Source organism: Dipodomys ordii, unplaced genomic scaffold, assembly GCF_000151885.1.
Source record: "Dipodomys ordii isolate 6190 unplaced genomic scaffold, Dord_2.0 Scaffold1, whole genome shotgun sequence".
Classification (NCBI taxonomy): Eukaryota; Metazoa; Chordata; class Mammalia; order Rodentia; family Heteromyidae; genus Dipodomys; species Dipodomys ordii.
Window position 1 is genome coordinate 61,064,355 of NW_012267217.1, and position 19,352 is coordinate 61,083,706.

At 45.0% G+C, this 19,352-nt stretch overlaps 1 protein-coding gene across 1 annotated transcript in view; it reads right to left on the bottom strand.

The window, feature by feature from the left end:
* Dner (delta/notch-like EGF repeat containing) overlaps window positions 1-19,352 on the bottom strand; it is a 160,983-nt gene that overhangs the window by 26,741 nt on the left and 114,890 nt on the right. Inside the window, exon 8 of the mRNA XM_013020452.1 lies at window positions 5,712-5,834. Within this exon, the coding sequence (XP_012875906.1) occupies window positions 5,712-5,834 (123 nt within the window). The remainder of the gene's footprint in view (window positions 1-5,711; window positions 5,835-19,352) is intronic.

Genomic DNA, 19,352 nt, shown 5'->3' on the forward strand with positions numbered 1-19,352 from the left:
TAAAACTATAAATTTTTCTGATTGAAAAATTTGATTTTAGTATGTTACTTTGCTTTTCCTTCTTCCTTTTTTTCCCTTTCTTTTTACCTTCTTTCTCCTTTTTATTTCTTTTATTTTGGCAGAACTGGGGTTTGAAGTCAAGGTCTTGTTCTCTAGGCAAATGCTCTCCCATTTAAGCCACACCCCTAGAGGCCTTTAAATTTTTGTTACTTTTCAAACAAAGTCTCACATTTATGAGAGACTGTGGTTCTCCTATTTATGTTTCCAGTGTAGTGGGGATTACAGATGTGCGCACAGACTTTTTTTTTGAGATGTAGTCTCATGAACTCATGGCCAGGAGCTCCCCTTGAGCCATGAACCTCCAGATCGCTACTTCCCAAGTAGTAAGTAATACAGGCATGAGCAATTGAGCTCAGCTAGTATGTTATCATTAAAAATTGCAGGGGTTTTTTCCTTGTCAATAAACATCCCAAATGAGAATATGGTTGATCATTTAATTTATTCTTCTAGAAAGGAAAATCAATCTAAGATAAGCTATATGTTGACTTTTTGATACTCTGAGGTTGAGAATACTAACTAAAAGTTGTATTATTACCACCATGAACTAGCTTTAAACTAATTTTAAAGGAAGAGTCAACATTTTGGTTCTGGACAAAAATGCGTGAGTGTGTGTATGTATACATGTGTTAAAAACTTGCATCTTAAGCTGAGTACTGACGGCTCATACCTGTAATCCTAGCTACTCAGGAGGCTGAGATCTGAGGATCAAGGTTCAAAGCCAGCCACGGCAGGAAAGTATGTGAGACTCTCATCTCCAATAAACCACCAGAAAACCGGAAATGGTGCTGTGGCTCAAGTGGTAGAGAGCTAGCCTTGAGCTGAAAAGCTGAGGGACAGTGCCCAGGCCCAGAGTTCAAGCCCCATGACTGACAAAAACAAAAACAAAAACAAAAAACAACTTGCATCTTAGAAAAACATTTGTGTCAGCTTCCTTTATTTAATTACTGTCTTACATAGTACTACTAATTCAAGTAAATAGAGCTACTGAGCTTTCATTTGTTATGAGTTTCAGAAGATTTCAAAAGAGAAAGTCACTGCCTTTGCTGGTTACAAGGTAACACAGATGAAAATAAAAGTCTGAAGCCAAAAAGAACAGAATACAAGGCTAACTGTAATAGTCACAGCAAATGGAAAGGAGATCTGGGAGATCAGATCACGTGTGTGGGAATCCACTCCAGCTGGTAGACAGAGATGAACTTAGAAATAGCAAGAGCAGAAGGGAAGGGGAGGAGCATGGTGGAATGCCATCACACGCCGGGGTGGACAGAGCCGCAGCAGACAGAGGAGGTGGGATGCGGAAGGGACCCAACAATCAATGTGGACCTGGGATCTACTGAGTCAGGACGGGGAGGGAAAAGCTTGTATGACACAGAGCAATCTGGATTTTTCCTCACGGAGTTCCCTGAAGTGAACGGTGTGCTCTCAAGGCCATACAAAAAGGGTTAAGTAAAGAAGACAAGGCAAACAAACAGGGGTGCTAACTGTCCCAACACTCAGGAAAACTGGCATAAGAAGCAAAGGAAGAAGCCAAGCACTGGTGGCTCACACCTGTAATCCTAGCTACTCAGGAAACACATCTGAGGATCAAGGTTCAAAGTTCAGCCCAGGCAGAAAAATCCAAGACTCATCTCCAGTGAATCAGCAAAAAGCTGGAAATAGAGGCCTGGCTCAAGTAACAGAGCACCAGTCATGAGTTCAAGCCCCAAAGCGGGCACATACATACTTGCAACATACACACACACACACACACACACACAAGCAAAAGGGAAGGAGGGACCTTTAAGTAGAAAAAGGACAAGAAGGCAGAGCAAGGGTCTCCATTCCTTTTAATCATATGAAATGTATTCAGCAGTGTGAAACACTTTGTTTCCTCTTTAGCCACACAATTTTTCTAGCACCACTCGCTTTAAAAGCATTCCTTTCTTGTTCACACCAATTCCTCTTCTGAATCATGAGTCAGTTTTGGTCATCTGTCCATTCTTGCACCATTGGCATGAATGTAACAATAATGGAAGTCTTTCTCAAATGTTCTGCACTATACTTACGTAATTTCCTGGTTTTAAGAAAGTTCCATTCATTTATTTGAGCTTTCAAAACATCTGGCAGTAAAAATCACTTTAAAGAAGGAAGATTAGCTGGGCACTGGTGGCTCGTGCCTGTAATCCTAGCCACTCAGGAGGCTGAGATCTGAGTATCAAGTGTCAAAGCCATCCCAAGCAGGAAAGTCCATGAGACTCTTATCTCCAATTAACTACCAGAAAACCAGAAGTGGCTCTGTGATTCAAAGTGGCAGAGAATTAGACATGAGTGAACGAGCTCAGGGACAGAGCCCAGCACCTGAGTTCAAGCCCTTAGTTCAAACCCCACAACCAATTTTTTTGAAAGGAGGAAGTTCAAGCCTAACCCCACCCACTGTCTAAATAAGCACCAGTTAGTGTTGATATTGGCTTATCTGAGTTTCCCAAGTCTGTGCTGGCAGACTGTAAGGAGACACACACTAGCAGAAATGCTTCCCAGAGGGAGAACATGGACCATCCATCCCAGCAGGAGGGAATAGCTCAGGATCTGGTGGCCTCTCTCCTCCCCCTTTTCTTGATCTGGACCAGACAGTGTGATCTGCCCTGTTGGTCTTGAATTCTTTCCACTTTCTTTCCCCCTCTTATCATTCTTATTCTAATTTCCTTACTTCTAAAAGTTCTACCACACTGCTACAATGTGAGGGTTTATTGACCTCCTTTGGTTCACAAGTCTTACTTACATTTAAGCCTAAATGTCTCCATAAAAATAGCAAAGTTAAACACTGACCATTAATGAGATCTCTTTTATAGTATTTTTTTCTTTTTTCTTTGCCAGTCCTGGGGCTTGAACTCAACCTGGGCACTGTCCCTTTGCTCCAGACTAGCATTCTGCTACTTGAGTCACAGCTCCACTTCCAGCTTTTTTGGTGGTTAATTAATGAGTCTCAGGGACTTTACTGCCTGGGCTGGCTTTGAACCTCGACCTTCAGATCTCAGCCTCCTGAGTAGCTAGGATTACAAGCCTGAGCCACCAGCGTCCAGCACACTCCATGATCTTCAACCATGTTGTTAGTCCATGGTGTCTGCAAACAAGGTTTCTCCAGCTCTCGGGTCTTCCTCCGCGGTAGTCCTCCCTGACCTCGCTTCTCGTGTCCCTTCTCCGTTCGGAGCGTCCACGTCTCAGGCAGGGCAGACCTCCTGGCTCCTCCCTCACAGTTCCTATCATTCCACCAAAGTTTTCATTTCCTCTTTTTTTTTTCACGTCTATCAGGAAGTACTTTCCTCTTCCGAACATCCAATTTCAATTTTGAGAAGTAGGAGTGCCTTTTTTTCACTTCCCCTCTTGAGTGTTTAGAATTATGCTTTTATTTCTTAAGATTCTTCTCCCTGCTGAAGTTTCTGGCACCAGCTCGTCATCCTGGCCAGACTGGAGAGTGAGCATTTCTGAAGACAGGCGTGCCTGGAGATGCTGCTCGGGCATGGGATGGGTGGCCGTCTGGGCACCCCGACGGTTGAGCATCTCTCCAGGAAATGCACCTTACTGATGCACCTCCAGCCCAGTCAGGGATCAGGGATGGTGAATGTAAACTCAGGCTGCCATCTTCCTTGAGCGATGGATGGACATATTTATAGGGTAAAGGAAAGGAGCATGAATAGAGCTCCCAGCTCAAGACGTACAGAAAGGAAGTTTTCAGAATGATGGAAAGGGCAGGACTCGAGCCTATGAGGAAGGGTTAACCTTAAGTAGGGTGAGGAGCACATGATAAACCGGGAGCAGAAAAACATTTTAGTGATTGTGTTTGCTGCTACGTTTGGAAGGCAAGAATTCTCCACCCACAGCACCTGACAAGATAACCAGAAGTTCAATTTCTTGGGCCACATCCTGGACCCAATAAATTAGAAAATTCACACTTTGAGGACCATTAGTGTAGTATGAAAAACTGGATATCTTTGAAGATTTTACAGGAAATGTCTTTTGTTCCCTGAATGAGAGAGTAGATAGGACAGGAGTGGGGTCAAAATACTTTTGGAGAAACTGTCCCACATCTGGAGCAACCATGGAGGAAATGAAAAAGGCCAGAATCAGAGCCAGAAAAAGGCCGGGATGCAGAGACGCTGGAGATGTAACCATGTACCTTTTGTTTTTGAGTACTGAGAACATTAGCAAAGGCTCTCTGATAAGGAAGCAAGGGGCATATTTAAAATATGTTCATTCGTTTGTTCCTTACAAAGAAATCTACTTTGTAAAATCCTATCATAAACTAGGTACGTTTAGCAGTTTTCATTTTTGTGAAGTACACTCAACCTACTAATTCTGTTATTGAAGCATCTCAAAACAATCTCTGGAAGTGTTACTGTCCTTATTTAAAATCGAGATTAGTCAATGCCCAGGCTCCACAGTCAGCCCCACGATCAGGGTGAGTTCGCTGGGTTTCCTGATTTCTTGTTCCCTTACTTTTCCTTCCAGAATTGAACAAAGTCTCTATTTCTCAATGTTCTGAAAGACCTCTAACTGAATAAAGCAAACATGTCTGCTCTCATGCCTTTGATAAGCTGGAGAAGTATATCTTCAGTTAGTATCACCTCCTCAAAGCAGTATCAGATCTGCAGAACTTAAAGACATGGCCCAGTTTTAGCCCTTCTCAAGACTTCAGCAAACTCTTCAGTGTGGTATAGGAGCCCTTGGTCTTTCCAGAAAGATCACTGAATAAAGATAAGCCCATCCAAAAAGCAGCAGCTACAGTTACAAAGTAAGGTCCAAGGATGAAGTAGGCGGCAATAAGAGCGGGGGGATTAAGGAAAACAATAAACAAGGCCACAAAAGACTGACAGAAAGCCATCCCTGGCCTTGTGGTTAGAGAACTGAGTGCTGCCACTAAGAAGCAGCCCTCCTGGCACAGTGCCCATCCTTAGATGGGGGTCAGAGCTGAGAAGAAGCCACACAGCCCGTGCACTGTGGCCAGAGGCTGAGGTGGAGGGAGGAGGAAGGGCTCAGGGACCAGGCTGGCTGGATCATGAAGAATAACGCTGCCATCTACCTCGAGGGGCTTTGGGGAGGACTGGATGAGTTAATTCACGGAAGCCTTACAACATGGTCCACTCCCTATAAACACCCTGTCAAGGTCAGCTGTCTTCTGGAGAGGCGTTGACAAGCATCTACACAAACAATGCACGTTTCCCTCCCAGCTGGCTTGTTTAATGAGGATTTGTGGATTTGCCAGTACATAAGATTCTACCCGTCTCCCCCACCCCCACCCCCAGCAGAAAACAAGGTATTCTGTCTTCCCAAGACACAGGGCACAGCCATGTGCTTTCCTCTGCCACTGTGCTCAGACCCTCGACCCCTGACCTGTGTCTGCCAACCCACCTGTGGCAGCTTTTCCTATATCCAAAAGAAAAGAAAGTTGAGATATGAGAAGCTGGAAAGGCAGGAGAGTGGTTTTGCAGGGAAAGAGAAATCTGAGGCTTGTAAATTGGTCTCTCTGGACCCATCCATCATCCTAACCTCAGTATTTGATTCTGATTCTAAACAGATCCCTGCTCCAATTAGATAAAGGTTTATGCATGAAGGGTGCGAACTCCATGAGGTCACTCTGCGCCCTGCTGGCATGGGAAAGCCGGGCATCTGCTCACCTTTGTATTCCGCCAGGCACACGCACTCATAGCCATTAACCAGGTCCCTGCAGGTGGCAGCGTTCAGGCAGGGCGCAGACAGACACTCGTTGTATTCCTCCTCGCAGTAGAGGCCGTGGTAACCTGGAAACAGAGAGAAAGGCCCGCTGTCAGTGCGTCCCCTGAAAAGCCACACAGGCCAGGCAGCTACAAGGGGGTGGGGATTCATCAGAGAGTAGCTACAGACAGACAGGGTTTAAGGAGCTGGGTCTTCAGAAATAGCATTGAAATGTGAATTTGTACAAAGTAGATGAAGGGGAAAAAACATTTTTAAAAAGGGTTATTTTTCTTCGTTTCTCTGTTTTAAAAAACTGTACTTCAAGATCTATTGGCTGTAGAGATTTTTATTTTATTTCTTTTTGGTTATTATAATGGTGAAGTACAGAAGAGTTACAGTTACATAAGTCAAGTAATGAGTTCATTTCTTTGGGGGCAGCATCACCTCCTCTTGCGCTCTCTTCTAGGTTTTCCCTCCCATGTCCACTCCTAAGTTGTATAGTTCATCATCAACGCGGCGTCCAGTGAGTACCACTGCTGCATTTTTTCACCCTTTGTCCCTCCATTTCTACAGCGCCCCTTACCCTCCCAAAGACATACAAATGAACAAACAGAACAAAAAGGAAGGAAAACAAAAAAACAACAGGAAAGAAAAAAACCTCTCGTTTTCATGCCCTGGAGTTCGTTTCAGTAAGTATTATTTTCTATGCTCAGATGCACATAGGCAGCCTGCCTTTCTGTTTCTCTCCTAAGAGTATCTTCCTTTGGGGTCTCTGTGTGTGAATGCCCAGAGACTTGTACAATTTGTTATGTCCTGGTATTATAGATCTAGCTTCCAGAGATGAGAGAAAACATAAGCCATTTGTCTTTCTGAGCTTGGCTTACCTCACTTAACATGAATTGTTCTTGGTCCATCCATTTCCCTGTAGATGACATGAGATTATTCTTTCTAATGGTTGTGTAAAATTTCATTGTGTATAATAAATAACACATTTTTCAGATCTACTCATCTATTGTAGGGCATCTAGGCTTCCTTCCTTCCTTCCTTTCTTCCTTGCTTCCTTGCTTCCTTCCTTCCTTCCTCCCTTGCTTTTTTTCTTCTTCTTTCTTGTTTTGTCCTAGACCAGGAATCAAACTGGCTATTTGATGCTTGCTTTCACTCACTGGTTGGCAATCTACCACCTAAATCATGCCTCCAGCTCCAGTAAAAGTCCTTGAGTTACAAGGCCTTGAGTTCAGGCCCCAATACCATCCCGAAAATAAAAAAAAAATTAAAAATAAATAAAAGCAGTGATGTATTTCTTTTGTTTTTCAAGTTCAAATAGGAAATTAGCTCAAAGGGCTTAACTGAAATTACTGTTGAAATGTGAGGGGTTTTGTTTAAAAATAAAATTATATAAATGACAATACTTCAAATTGTGCCAAATGTTTTAATTACTAAATGTATAATAGAAATGAAGACCAAGAAATCAATAATTCCATAACAAAGTCAGCTTTTGTGCTCCTATTTCCAAACAGGTGTTTATTCTAAAAGGTCAGGAGACAACATTCTTTGAGATTCACTCAAAAGTTACGCTGTTTTCAACTTTCAAAAACATTTGTTATTGCCAACTTGCAGTGAAACGAGGCCATTTTTTTTTCTGGCCCTGTCCAAACAACAAAAAACATGTGAGTGCTTTCAAAAGTCACCCTGACTGTGTTAGTTCTGAATCCAGATAAGCAGAAGAAAAAAAAAAATAAACTCTTGCACAAGGGGGAATTAGAACTGTGAGCTTTTCCCCAGCTTTCCAACACTCTGCCGACCCTCAAACTCAGAAAGGCCATTCTAATGCGAGTGTGCTGAATGCTTTGTTTCTTGCACCCACCACAAATTAGCCCAAGCTCACATTTTCATTATTAATAGAGCACTTCTCAAAGGCATTGCCATTTTAGTTAGCTTGGAACTCCTTTCCAAATTTAGGCAACAGTAATGGCCTCTGAGGTCTTGACCTTCCAAAGACAGATCCACCACAGGTCCAGGTTCTCATTCTTCTTTCAGGACTCTACTTTTTGTAATTTTGGACATGCATTTCCTATTTTTCTTTATTAGAGTTCCCGATAATCTAGAAAAGAGGTTCCCAACTAGAAACAATTTTGCTCCCCACCACCACCACCACCACCACCTCAGAATACATTGGCAAAGTTTGAAGATATTTTTTGGTTATCACACTGGGAATGAGCGAAAGGGCTATTACTGGAACTTTCCACGGGGAAAGCCAAGAATGCCACTCACCAACCACAATGCACAGCAAAGCTGTCATGACAGAAGGCTCTCCAGTGAAACAGGTCAATACAACAGGTGGAGAAACCCTGTTCTAAGGTCATGTTCAGCAATATACAGCCCGCAAGACAAATCCATCCTACTCTGCTTATTCAATAAAGTTTTATTGAGATGCATCCACTGTCTATGCTGGGATAGCACTGCAACAGCAGTGTGAGTCGTTGTGGCAGAACTCAGACGAATGGAGAGACAGAACAAGTCATGGTTGGCCGCCATTTGCTGAGTCCTGATCTAGAGTCAGAAGAAGCTTCTTTCTCTCTGTAACAGCTTGAATATAAACTTCTCAATAGATATGGTTTGTAAATGTTTCCTTCAGTTCCACAGGTTGCCTCTTTCACTTTGTCAACTGTTTCCCTGGCTGTGCAGAAGGCTTCGAGTGGATTTGCTGCAGTGCCTCCTGCTGGGTTTTGCATTTGTTGCCCATGATTTTGAAGGCATATAAAAGTAATCATTGCTGCAACCAATGCTTTTTCCCCTGCTAGGTAGGAATGCTATAGTTTTAGTTCAGATCATACACTTTCACTTGACTCTTTTTTTTTGGGGGGGGTCCAGTCGTGGGGCCTGAACTCTGGGCCTGGGCGCTGTCCCTCAGCTCTTCAGCTCAAGGCTAGCACTCTACCACTTGAGCCACAGCTCCACTTCTGGCTTTTTTCTTTTTGCTTATGTGGTGCTGAGGAATCGAACCCAGGGCCTCATGCATGCAAGGCAAGCGCTCTACCACTGAGCCACCTTCCCAGCCCCTTCACTTGACTCTTGTGTGTGGTATGAGATAAACGGCCATGCAGGGAAGGTGGCTCAGCAGTAGAGTGCTTGCCTTGCATGCATGAGGACCTGGGTTCCATTCCTCAGCACTACATAAAAGCAGAAAAGGCCAGAAGTGGCACTGTGGTAGAGTGCTAGCCCTGAGCTGAAGAACTGAAGGACAGTACTCAGGCCCAGAGTTCAGGTACCACGACCACCACCACCAACAACAACAACAACAAAAAGATAAACAAACAAACAAACAACCACAGAAATAACAAGTGTTGCTGTGGATGTGGAAAAACTGGAACTTGTGCAATATTGGTGGGAATGCAAAATGGCGCATTTGCTCTGGAAACCAGTATGGAAGATCTTCACAACCATTAAAAATAAACTCCCATAAGATCCAGTGATCCCATTTCTGGATGTTTAATGAAAAGAATTGAAAGCAAGATCTCACAGATATATTAATACTACTATATTCCTGACAACATTACTCAGTAGCCACATAATATAAATAACCTAAATGTCCATCAGAAGATGAATGAATAAAGGAGATGTGGTATGTGTATACAACTAAATATTGTTCAGTCGTGAAAAAGGAGTAAATATTATCATATGCTCCAAGAGAGATAAACATTCAGGACATCACTCAAGATAAACTAAGCCAGCCACAGAAGGTCAGGTTCTCATGATGCTACTAGAGAGGTCAAACGAAGCAAGAAGTAGACAGTACCTGGCAGGGATAGAAGAGGGGAAATTGGGGATCAGCCTACTGTTTAAAATGATCCAAGGTGAACAAGATCTAAAGACATGCTTCACAACACAGGGTAAATGATTCTCCAACGTATGGTGGAAAATTTGTTGACTATTCAGGAGGCTAAGATCTAAATTATCTCAGTTCAAAACCAGCCCAGAAGGAAGAGCTTCGAGAGTCTTATCTCCAATTAACCTGTACAAAGCTGGAAATGGAGGTGTGGCTTAAGTGGTAGAGTACCTAAGTGAACCAAAAAAAAAATCTAAGGGACAGGACAGAAGCCTAGCCCTCAGTTCAAGCCCCAGGATCAACACATACACATACACACACACATACACACACAGTTATTAAGGGTAATTTTGTATTATATTTGTCCTATCATAGTAAACATAAATATTGGATATATAGAGTTAAATGTCTGTTGGCTCCTTTTCCTAATCATAATAACCTTTTGAATACTCAGAATAGTCCTGAGCAGGATCTTTTTAACCACATTTATCCTATCTGCAGATCTTTTTTTTTCTTTTATCAATTTGGAAGGATAATAAATAACCCTCCACACATCTTTGACCTCTGAATTGAAGTATTATTTACACAGACAAAAATCAAAATCAAGCTTCAGGAAATCAGCCATAATTGTTTCATATTTTGGATGGCACATGAGGAAGAAATTGTACAGAGATAATGAAGCTGGTGATAGTATTTTTCTTCTTGAAAAGGGGGTGGGGAACACAGAACAGAAGTTTCATCGTCTAAAACTGTTTCTTCAGAGATGGTAACATTTAAATGCCTTTATGGAAATATCAAGGCGCCCCTTACACTGGGTGCCAAACAGCATTAAGTTGGACTGCTTGAATAAAAAAGAAAGAAAGAAAAGCATTCCTTGCAAAAGAGAAGAGTTCTGTGAAAATGAGCTGGCCACCCCCTGCTGATAATTAATTCAGGCAAACAAATTAGCCCAGGGCAGCATGCCCAGGGTCTGAAAAGTTAAGCTAGTCCAGGGAATTTTTTTAAAAAGACCAGAAGGGTCAGATCATTGTGGCTTCTTCAGGGTATTGTATTTCATTGCCACCAGTCTATGTTTGCATGATTTGTTCTGGAATATTCAACTCCAATCACTTCTCTAGACTTGAGAGGACACAGCCACATGTCCCTCCGCCCACCTGAATCTTGGGAAGAGCAGCAGTGGAGAAAGCTGCTACGTTTAGAGACCGGGGGTGGGGTGGGGGGACAGGTTGTGAAGACCAGTTTAACTTCAGACAGGCTAAATGTAGGGATCACTAGGAAAGGTCCTGGTGGCAGTTAGAACGGTGCAAAGGGGACGGACACAGCATTTGGAGGATAGTTGTCTGAACATGGCATTGAAGTTTTCATCAAGGAGAGAATGAAAGGCGAGGAGTGTGGAGCAGCATACTGGCAGCCTGGGGGAGAGTGAGGAAGGGAGGCAGGGATGACCCGTGACAGGTAGTGCTCATCCCACCATCGGGTTTCTGGTACCTCAGACTTCTGGCTCAAACACTTCTTTCCATAATGCCCTGGGTGCCAGCTCAACCAATGGCACATGCACAAGCCATTAAGCGATCAGCACAAAGCCCAGGGGAGGAGCTAAAGAAGAAGCCTGGTGCTATAAAACCACCCTCCAAGAGAACTCCACTGGGCTCTTTGGGACCCTCCCGGGATGGAGAGCCACCTTCTTTCATGGCTTTCCTCTCACTTTCAACTGAAGTTAAAAGCACATTCCTGTCTTATAACTCTTTAGTGGGCAGAGAAACAATCCATTCCCCAAGACAACATCACAAGGTCAGTCTCACCACTAAAGGAGAAAGTCTATGGAGGAAACAGAGGAGGGGATAGTGCAGATGGTCAGGTGGAACAGAGGAGCCGGATCTTCACACTGGACAGGAATTGGGAAAGGAGAGGAGAAGGGTCCCTGGTACAAATTGTCCTGGAAGTCAGGAAGGATGGAAATCAAGGAGGGTTGATTGACAAGGATAGAGTGTAGTAGCTGGATTTGCAGGACAGGTGGTAACTGTACATTCTCTGCACTGTGGTTCTTGCTGAGGCTCCACTTCCCCTTAGAGGAGGTTTTGGAAGTCGTGGGCATGGAAAGTCATTATTAATGATGAAAGGATTCTAGAACTTCAAAAACAGAGACAAAAAAATTCTTCACATCTGGCAATGTCTGGGATATTCCTGCCCAACACAGAATGTTCTAATATCTTTCATACTGTAGGCTGTCCTACAGTATGTAAGACATGCGGGTGGATAACTTTCCAGGACTAGAACTGAACACTGCACAGTTCTGAGATGAAACAAGCTGTCCTAAAATGTACTTCTGGGCAATTAAGAAAAGATGATACCAAACTTTGCTCACCATTTTGGGAAAAAAAACTTCGTAAGAGCAATAGCTCTCCTGGAATTTAAGTCACTAAGTAACAACACCTAGCTGGTAGCTGGTGGCTCACATCTGTAATCCTAGCTAGTCAGGGACTGAGATCTGAGAATCATAGTCTGAAGCCTACCCAGGAAGAAAAGTCCATGAGATGCCTGTTTCCAATTAACCCCCAGAAAGCTGGCAGTAGAGCTCAAATGGTAGTGTCACTCTTGAGCAAAAATGTTCAGGGACAAAACCCATGCTCTGAGTTCAAGCCACCGTGTCAGCACCAAAAACAAAACAACAACAACAAAAAAAACTATATTGTATCACAAATAAAAAACAAAACCAGAAAATCATATCCATAAGCAGATAGGTAATTGACAGCTTCTCTCTTAATTCGCCAGGAGCCTAATCAAACTTTATTTCCAAGTTGAAATCCCACCTTTTGGAAAATTGTAATGTTTCACCTGTGTACCGGATCCTTCTGCAATAAAAATACACAAGTACACATGTGAAAAAGAAAAAAACAGAAAAATCACATCCACAGACAATGCTGGTGAGGTTGCTCCCCAACACACCACTCTCTCTGTTCCTCTCCAACTTGGAAGTGCCTAAAATCACGTTTCCTACGTTCTTAACATGATCATGATCTCTTCCTCTACTGCAACGTAAGCTTGATGATCAAGGCCTCCATTACAGGGTTCACTACTATAACCACAGCCTCTTCTATGGAAAAGCTGTATCAGAGAAGTTGAATCAGCACCAAAATGCTACTGACAGAGCACGTGTCGGTGCCCCAAGAGTCTTGGGCACAAAGCTCAGGGCGGGGAGCGTACATCTCCCCATGCGGGGAGCTCACAGACCAGCAGCCAGTGAGTGGCACCATCGCATGCCAGGCACTTCACCTGTGTCCCCAAGGCCTGGCGTGACTGGCCCCAGGCACGGAAGAGGGATAATGTAAGTGAAATGAGGAATGTGGCCCAGGGCCACAGACTCAACCTAGTCACGTTTTACCTACTTCTGCATGCCTCCCTCCGAGGTACTTCCTGGTGTTAGTCTGCGAGGGGATCCATAACAAAACACCACCCCCTGGTCGAATTTCCATCATTTTGAGTGCTGGACAGCCAAGATGTCAGTGGGCTTCTTTTATCCCGATGCCTCTCCCCTGGGCTTGGGGAAGTCCGCCTTCTCACTGCATCCTTGGGTGAGCTGTTCTCTGTGTGTGTGGACACTCCTGGAATATCTCCTGGAAGGACATGGCTGTCCTTTAACATGGGTACTATTGTCTACGAGCCCCGTCCTTATGCCTTCGGTGATGTTTTAATTATCTTTAAGTAGTTGTACAGGGGTTTTCAATTCAATACTCCTTGAGCTTTAATCATGGCTTTAAAGGCCCCGTCTCCAAAGACAGCTGCCCCAGGGATTAGGGCTTCAATACACAAATTTGGAGGGGGGGGATATCATTCTTCCTGTATCATCTCAATTCATAGCTTCTCTGTTGTGATATTAGTCCTTCCTCCGTGCCCTGCCTTCTCTGAAACTTCACTTCCTGTACTTTCAGTCATCTATCACAAATCACCCAAAATGGACAACTCCAAGAAATAACCAGCTCCTAAGATATAACTCGCATGCTCTTTTGAGTAGCATGATAAAATCTCACGCCATCTCTCTCCACTCCACCTGGGACATGATTCGTCTCAGCGGATCACCTTTTGTATCCAGAAGGATCCACTTCCACATCCATAGTTCCCCTTGCTAGAGTTCAGCCTATCATGGTTCAAAACCATTTGGGGAAGGAACTGGGACAGACTTGTTTTCTTCTCCATATTGCCTAAGCAAAACACTAAAACAGCTATTCAGGTAGCATTTATATTGTATCAAGAACTATAAATCAGGGGCTAGGAAGGTGGCTCAGTGGTAGAGTGCTTGCCTCGTATGCATGAGGCCCTGGGTTCTATTCCTTAGCACCACATAAGCAGAAAAGGCCGGAAGTGGCGCTGTGGCTCAAGTGGTAGGGTGCTAACCTTGAGCTCAAGAGCTGAGAGGCAGTGCCCAGGCCCAGAGTTCAGGCCCATGACTAACAAAAAACAACAAAAAGAAAAAGAAAAAAAGAATTATAAGTCAGATACAGATGGTTTAAATATACAGAAGGAGCAGGGCATTGGTGGCTCACATTTGTAATCCTAGCTACTCAGGAGGCTGAGACGCTGTGTGGATTCAGAGCCCAAAACCAGCCCAGGAAGAAAAGGCCTCAAGACTCCATCTCCAATCAACTAGATTGGAAGGATAGCTCAAGTGGTAGTGTACCAGCTGTGCACAAGCAAGCAAGCCAGCTGAGGGCGCATGAGGCCCTGAGTTCTAACCCCAGGGCTTCCAAAAACAATATGTGACCACTACATGCTTTTACAGCAGACTCGAGCAGGTAGCGATGCGGGTATTCATGGGGCAGGGGGGTCTGGGGGACAAGAGTGTCTTTTGAAAACCCCTGTTGCTTATCCTTTCTATTAGACAAGCCACCTGACAGATTTGAGGATGTGCAATCTTCAACTCATCAGAGAAACGATTGCTGGGCCTTCCTCGTGCTTCATCTAAGACCAGGCCGGGCTGACTCTCCAGACAGGAATCACCGGGGACTCGGGTGAGGTCGCGGAGGCTGTCACACAGCCTTGAGCAAGGAGTGCGCCCTGCCTCACCGTGTTTGCCAGCATTGGCCCCTCCCTTCCATCGGAGGCGCAGCCTCGCTGTCTCCACACCGCTGAGTCAACGCGCCTCCAGCCCACGCCACCGTGTGTACTCCTGAGCTCTTTTCCTCGCCAGTGCCCATCACATCATCACATTGAAAAAAATCTACAATTATAAGACTGTGGTTGTAGCCAGATGGCATTCACACATTGGGTGACAAATTCTGGCAAGTCATCCTGCTTGTGTCACCTCTGGAGGGCGATCTGTGTTTCCTGCTGCCTAGCAGAGAGATGCCCAGCACGGTTTCCCAAGCACAGCCGGCCATGTGCTCAGGCCCCATTGCAGACTGAATTCAAGGGCAGAGCAGATTTCAAATGCTGGGGGCGTGGGGTGCTGTGTATCTTTGCTTTGACAAAGCTGAAGGAAGTGGTGGGGGGGTGGGAGTGGTGTCAGAACTCAGAAGTTTGTTTCCCCGCTTTTCAGGATGAGTAGAGAAATGTGAAACATCCCATATGTCCGCCTTATTCAAGTCAAGGCTGGTTCTGAGAGAGCAAATACTCCGCCTTGCCCAGAGAACGTAATCCTATTATGTGAATAGGATCATCTGTGAGCGCTTGAGTTCTGGAGAAGCTCTCAGATGGACCGTGGAGCCTCACAGCACTGCAGGGCGTCAGGTGCTGCTTTCATTCGTCTGCAGAGTTTTATTATGAGGAGAACTTGGGGAGGCATCGATGGTGTCTGTCTGTCTGTCTCTCTCCCTCTCTAATATCTCCTTGCTGGCAGAGACACAATAGAAATAGACTTAAGAACAGGACAATACACAGCCAAGAAGTGCTGTTTACGTTAATCCCATGAAGCATCTCGAGGCTCTGTTCTAAGCAGGCCTACTGACGTCAATGGACACCCAGACACTGGCTGAGTAATCACACCCAGGCCTCAGCCAGCGAGCAAGGAGCATGTATGAGCGCGTGGGAAGCTGTGGAGGGAGGGACAGAGCCGCTGGCAGGGTGGGGGAGGCAGTGGCAGTCAGGTTGCTTCTTTCTTTTCCTTCCTACTTTTTTTTTTTTTTTAGCTTTTCACTTATTACTCATGGCACCTGGGCCAGAAAATAAAACAGATTAACAAGATCCAGGTCAGTTCAGCCAACATTTCCACTCACCTTGGTTCTTAGAAACATCAAACTGAACGGATCAAAGACAGGGGTTGAAGTGTTAGATTGTGAAATCTCTCTGTTATTTCTGTTATGGCATCCTCTGTAAACCCTCAACTCCTTTCCTGGGCTCCCAGAAAGAAGAGTCACAGAATTCACTCTTAAGCACATTCTACTCACTCCTTTTGTGCATGTCTAGTCTCTATTACCTCAAAGACTTTCTGCCTTAAATAGCAAGGTAGGGAAAGCTGATGATTATCTATGCCTTGGCCTTATCCATCAATTCAGTCTTTAATTCAGTAATAGTAATTAAGTCCCCAGTAGGCAGCATGGCTGGGTTGCATGGTAGATGAAAGCAGACAGACACACTTAGGAATAAAATACTAATCAACCATCCAAAGAAATGTAAAACCATCGCAGGGCAAGTGCAAGCCAGAGAGGCTGTGGGGGAGGCAGCGGGGACAAGGCTGTGAGCTAGTTGCGCCTTGGGAAAATGGCCCGGATGGAAGAACACAGAAGAGTGAGTAGAGGGACGATGAGAAACTTCAAGGCAAGACAAACAGCCGGTGCCAAAGCCCCATGAGGCCACCCCACAGGTGACCCCAGAAGGAGAAAGCTAAGGTCCTTGAGGAGCAAAGGGCTGAGAGAAACAAGAGGCAGGCGGGTGCCAGACCTGGTGACATCTTTAAGAAAAAGGAGAGAAAATCAGAAGCAGCAGTCCAGTTACCTCTCAGAGATCAAGTAAGACCTGCAACAATCCATATGAAGAAACAGTGCACAGGCTAGTGCAGTATAAACCTTGGAGGGGGGGGGTGGGTGTGAGGGGGAAAGGCCAGGCAATAAAGGTCAAAGGTCATTTTAAAAGCCCAGTGAATATCCAATGAAGAACAGAAGGCGAGGGGGAGAGGGGAGAGGCTGAAGGTCAATCAGAAGCTCCTGAGTTGACCTGTTCTGAGCCCTCACTAGTAGGAAGGGGCTGAAGAGGGGCTGGAACGGAAAGCAAAGCAAACCATGTTCCAGACGTAACCATTCACTTGCTTAAGTGAAAGGGAAACAAAAGCAAGTTGAAAGCAGCATGCATGAGTTTATTTTCATGAGGGTTTGTCGAGTTCTGCCTAGGCAACCCAACACTGATGTAGGTCCGGAGGAGACAGATCATTCTGTAGCTTAAAAGGAAAAGTCTTGGGTAGGAAGAAAAAGCCAGGGGTGGAGGGAGAGCAGAAGAGGAGAGAAAACAGAGAGACAAAGAAGTGTGGAATGAGCAGAGGAAAAGAGTCAGAGGTCCAAACGTATCAAGATGGAGACAGGAAACAACCACAAAAGACACAGAGAGAAAAGCTCCCAAAGATTGCAGAGAAACCGGTGCTGAGCGTGGTGAAATTATATCCGGCAGAGAGCGGGGTCTCTGCCGGGAATGTCCTAGGTCCCTAGGGAGCAATGACCACCTGGAGCAATGACCTTGAGCACTGCCCTTGAAGAATCACCAAGACAAGAAGCAGAGGAGGATGGAGGGAGAAGGTGCAGTTTTCGAGTGTGGAGATGCGGGACCACTGTAGGCGTCTTACTTCCCGAGTTACCCTTTATTCAAGTTTATTCAAGCCTTTATTAAAGGCTTTTCTGCAAGTCTTGAGAGTATCTGCGGGTTGAAGGCTCCAAAACACCCAGGGGTGTGACTGTGGGCTTGGGGTCAGTGGGTGACATTTGCCATGAGGCATCTGCTGCCCCAGGGGACACTGGGCGAGGGAGGAGGCCCCGGGCCTGGGCTCCACAGGACAGCGCCTGGCACGGTGGTGCGGAGTGGTCACATGGCCTGCGACACAAACATGATTAAAACGATCCAGATGTGACACCTCGGAGTGGCGCTGGCCTCGCCCACGGAGAGGGCTGGCATCATCCCAAGGAGGCACCCTGGGACCCATCAGTGCAGGCACCAGTCACCTGGGGAAGCACTGCATGTGAGGGCGCACCAGGCGTAAGCACTCGCTCACTGTGTGTGAGTACCCGCTCAGCACCAGGCGTAAGCACTCGCTCACTGTGTGTGAGTACCCGCTCAGCACCAGGCGTAAGCACTTGCTCACTGTGTGTGAGTACCCGCTCCGCACCAGGCGTAAGCACTCGCTCACTGTGTGTGAGTACCTGCTCACTGTGCCCGGATGTTCAGCCCAGCTTTCACCAGCCGGGAGCTCAGAGACCTGGACTTTACCAATTTGACACATTCTGCTTCTCTTTGGCTTTCTTAAAACCTGCCTTTTTTTTTTTTTCCTTTTCCAGAGTCTTCATCCCCTGAGATAAACCTCTGGGCTAGATCTGGTGTCCTGCTTGGAGCTTTGGCTCCCTACTCCATATTTGATCCTAAGATGAGTCTTTTGTTTTTTTACGATGGCAGATTCTCCTCTCGCTTCATTGGCACTCAGGGGAGTGCTTACTCCACCAGAGTAAGCCAACTGGGTTTGCAAAGAAAATGAAGTCACAGGCAGAAGAAGGCTCATAAGTACAGAGCGTTTTGCCTTCGAGGTATCTTCTTCACACAAATATCAGTAAAACTGCCTAGGAAAACATTTTCCAAAACTGTCAGCAGTTTTGTTAAGGGATTGTTTTATATATCATGCCGGGCACCAGTGGTTCACACTCATAATCCTAGCTACTCAGGAGGCTGAAAGCTGAGGATCAAGATTCAAAGCCAGCCGGGGCAGGAAAGTTCATGAGATTCTTATCTCTGATAAACTACCCAATTAAAAAAAAAAGCCATTAGTCCATCTGTGGCTCATGTGGTAGAGTACTAGCCTTGAACACAAAAGCTCAAGAATAGCACCCACACCCTGAGTTCAAGCCCCAGGACTGGGACACACACACACACACACACTACATATAGACATAGGTGTGTCATAATTTACACAATGGATATACATTTTTATATAACAATTATTATTTGTAGTTCCAAATCATGCCATCTAACATCTGGTTGGATAGAAAGGGAACCGGTAATATCAGAAAACCTGACTTTATTATAGACACTCTCTACAGAGGAAGGCTGAAGGCCACCCTAGCTTAGAAAGGGAACTCTCCTGAGAGGAGTCATTTCCTGACATAAGGAACACCCATAATAAGGAGAGGGCTTTCCCCTAAAGTGCGTTGTAAAAGCAGAATTGCACCTTTTAATATATAAAACAGAAAAGTCTTTGGCAGCGTGAAAAATCCAAAAGCCTCTCTAGTTTTATTAAGAAGAGAAATTATGAAAAATTCATGTTTGAAAGAAAGAATATTCCTAAATACTTGATAGGAAATCACACTACCACAAGCTGACTATACATTCTTACAAACTGCATTCCTCTTCAGGAAACACTTAAGGAGAAATGGCAAGAATCCGCTGCTGGCGGGGCAGTTGAATTGTGGCTGTGCTCGAGAAGGGCACCAGAAATGGAATGACCTCAGGAGGAAGCTGTCTGAATGCAAGCACTTGTGTATACAAAGAGGTTTAACCTTAACCTTGACTATCATCTTGAGGATTTTCTCACCATGTTTATATACACATTTCTGAGAAGTCTTCTCTTAAATTGCCATGGGAACTAGGTTACAAA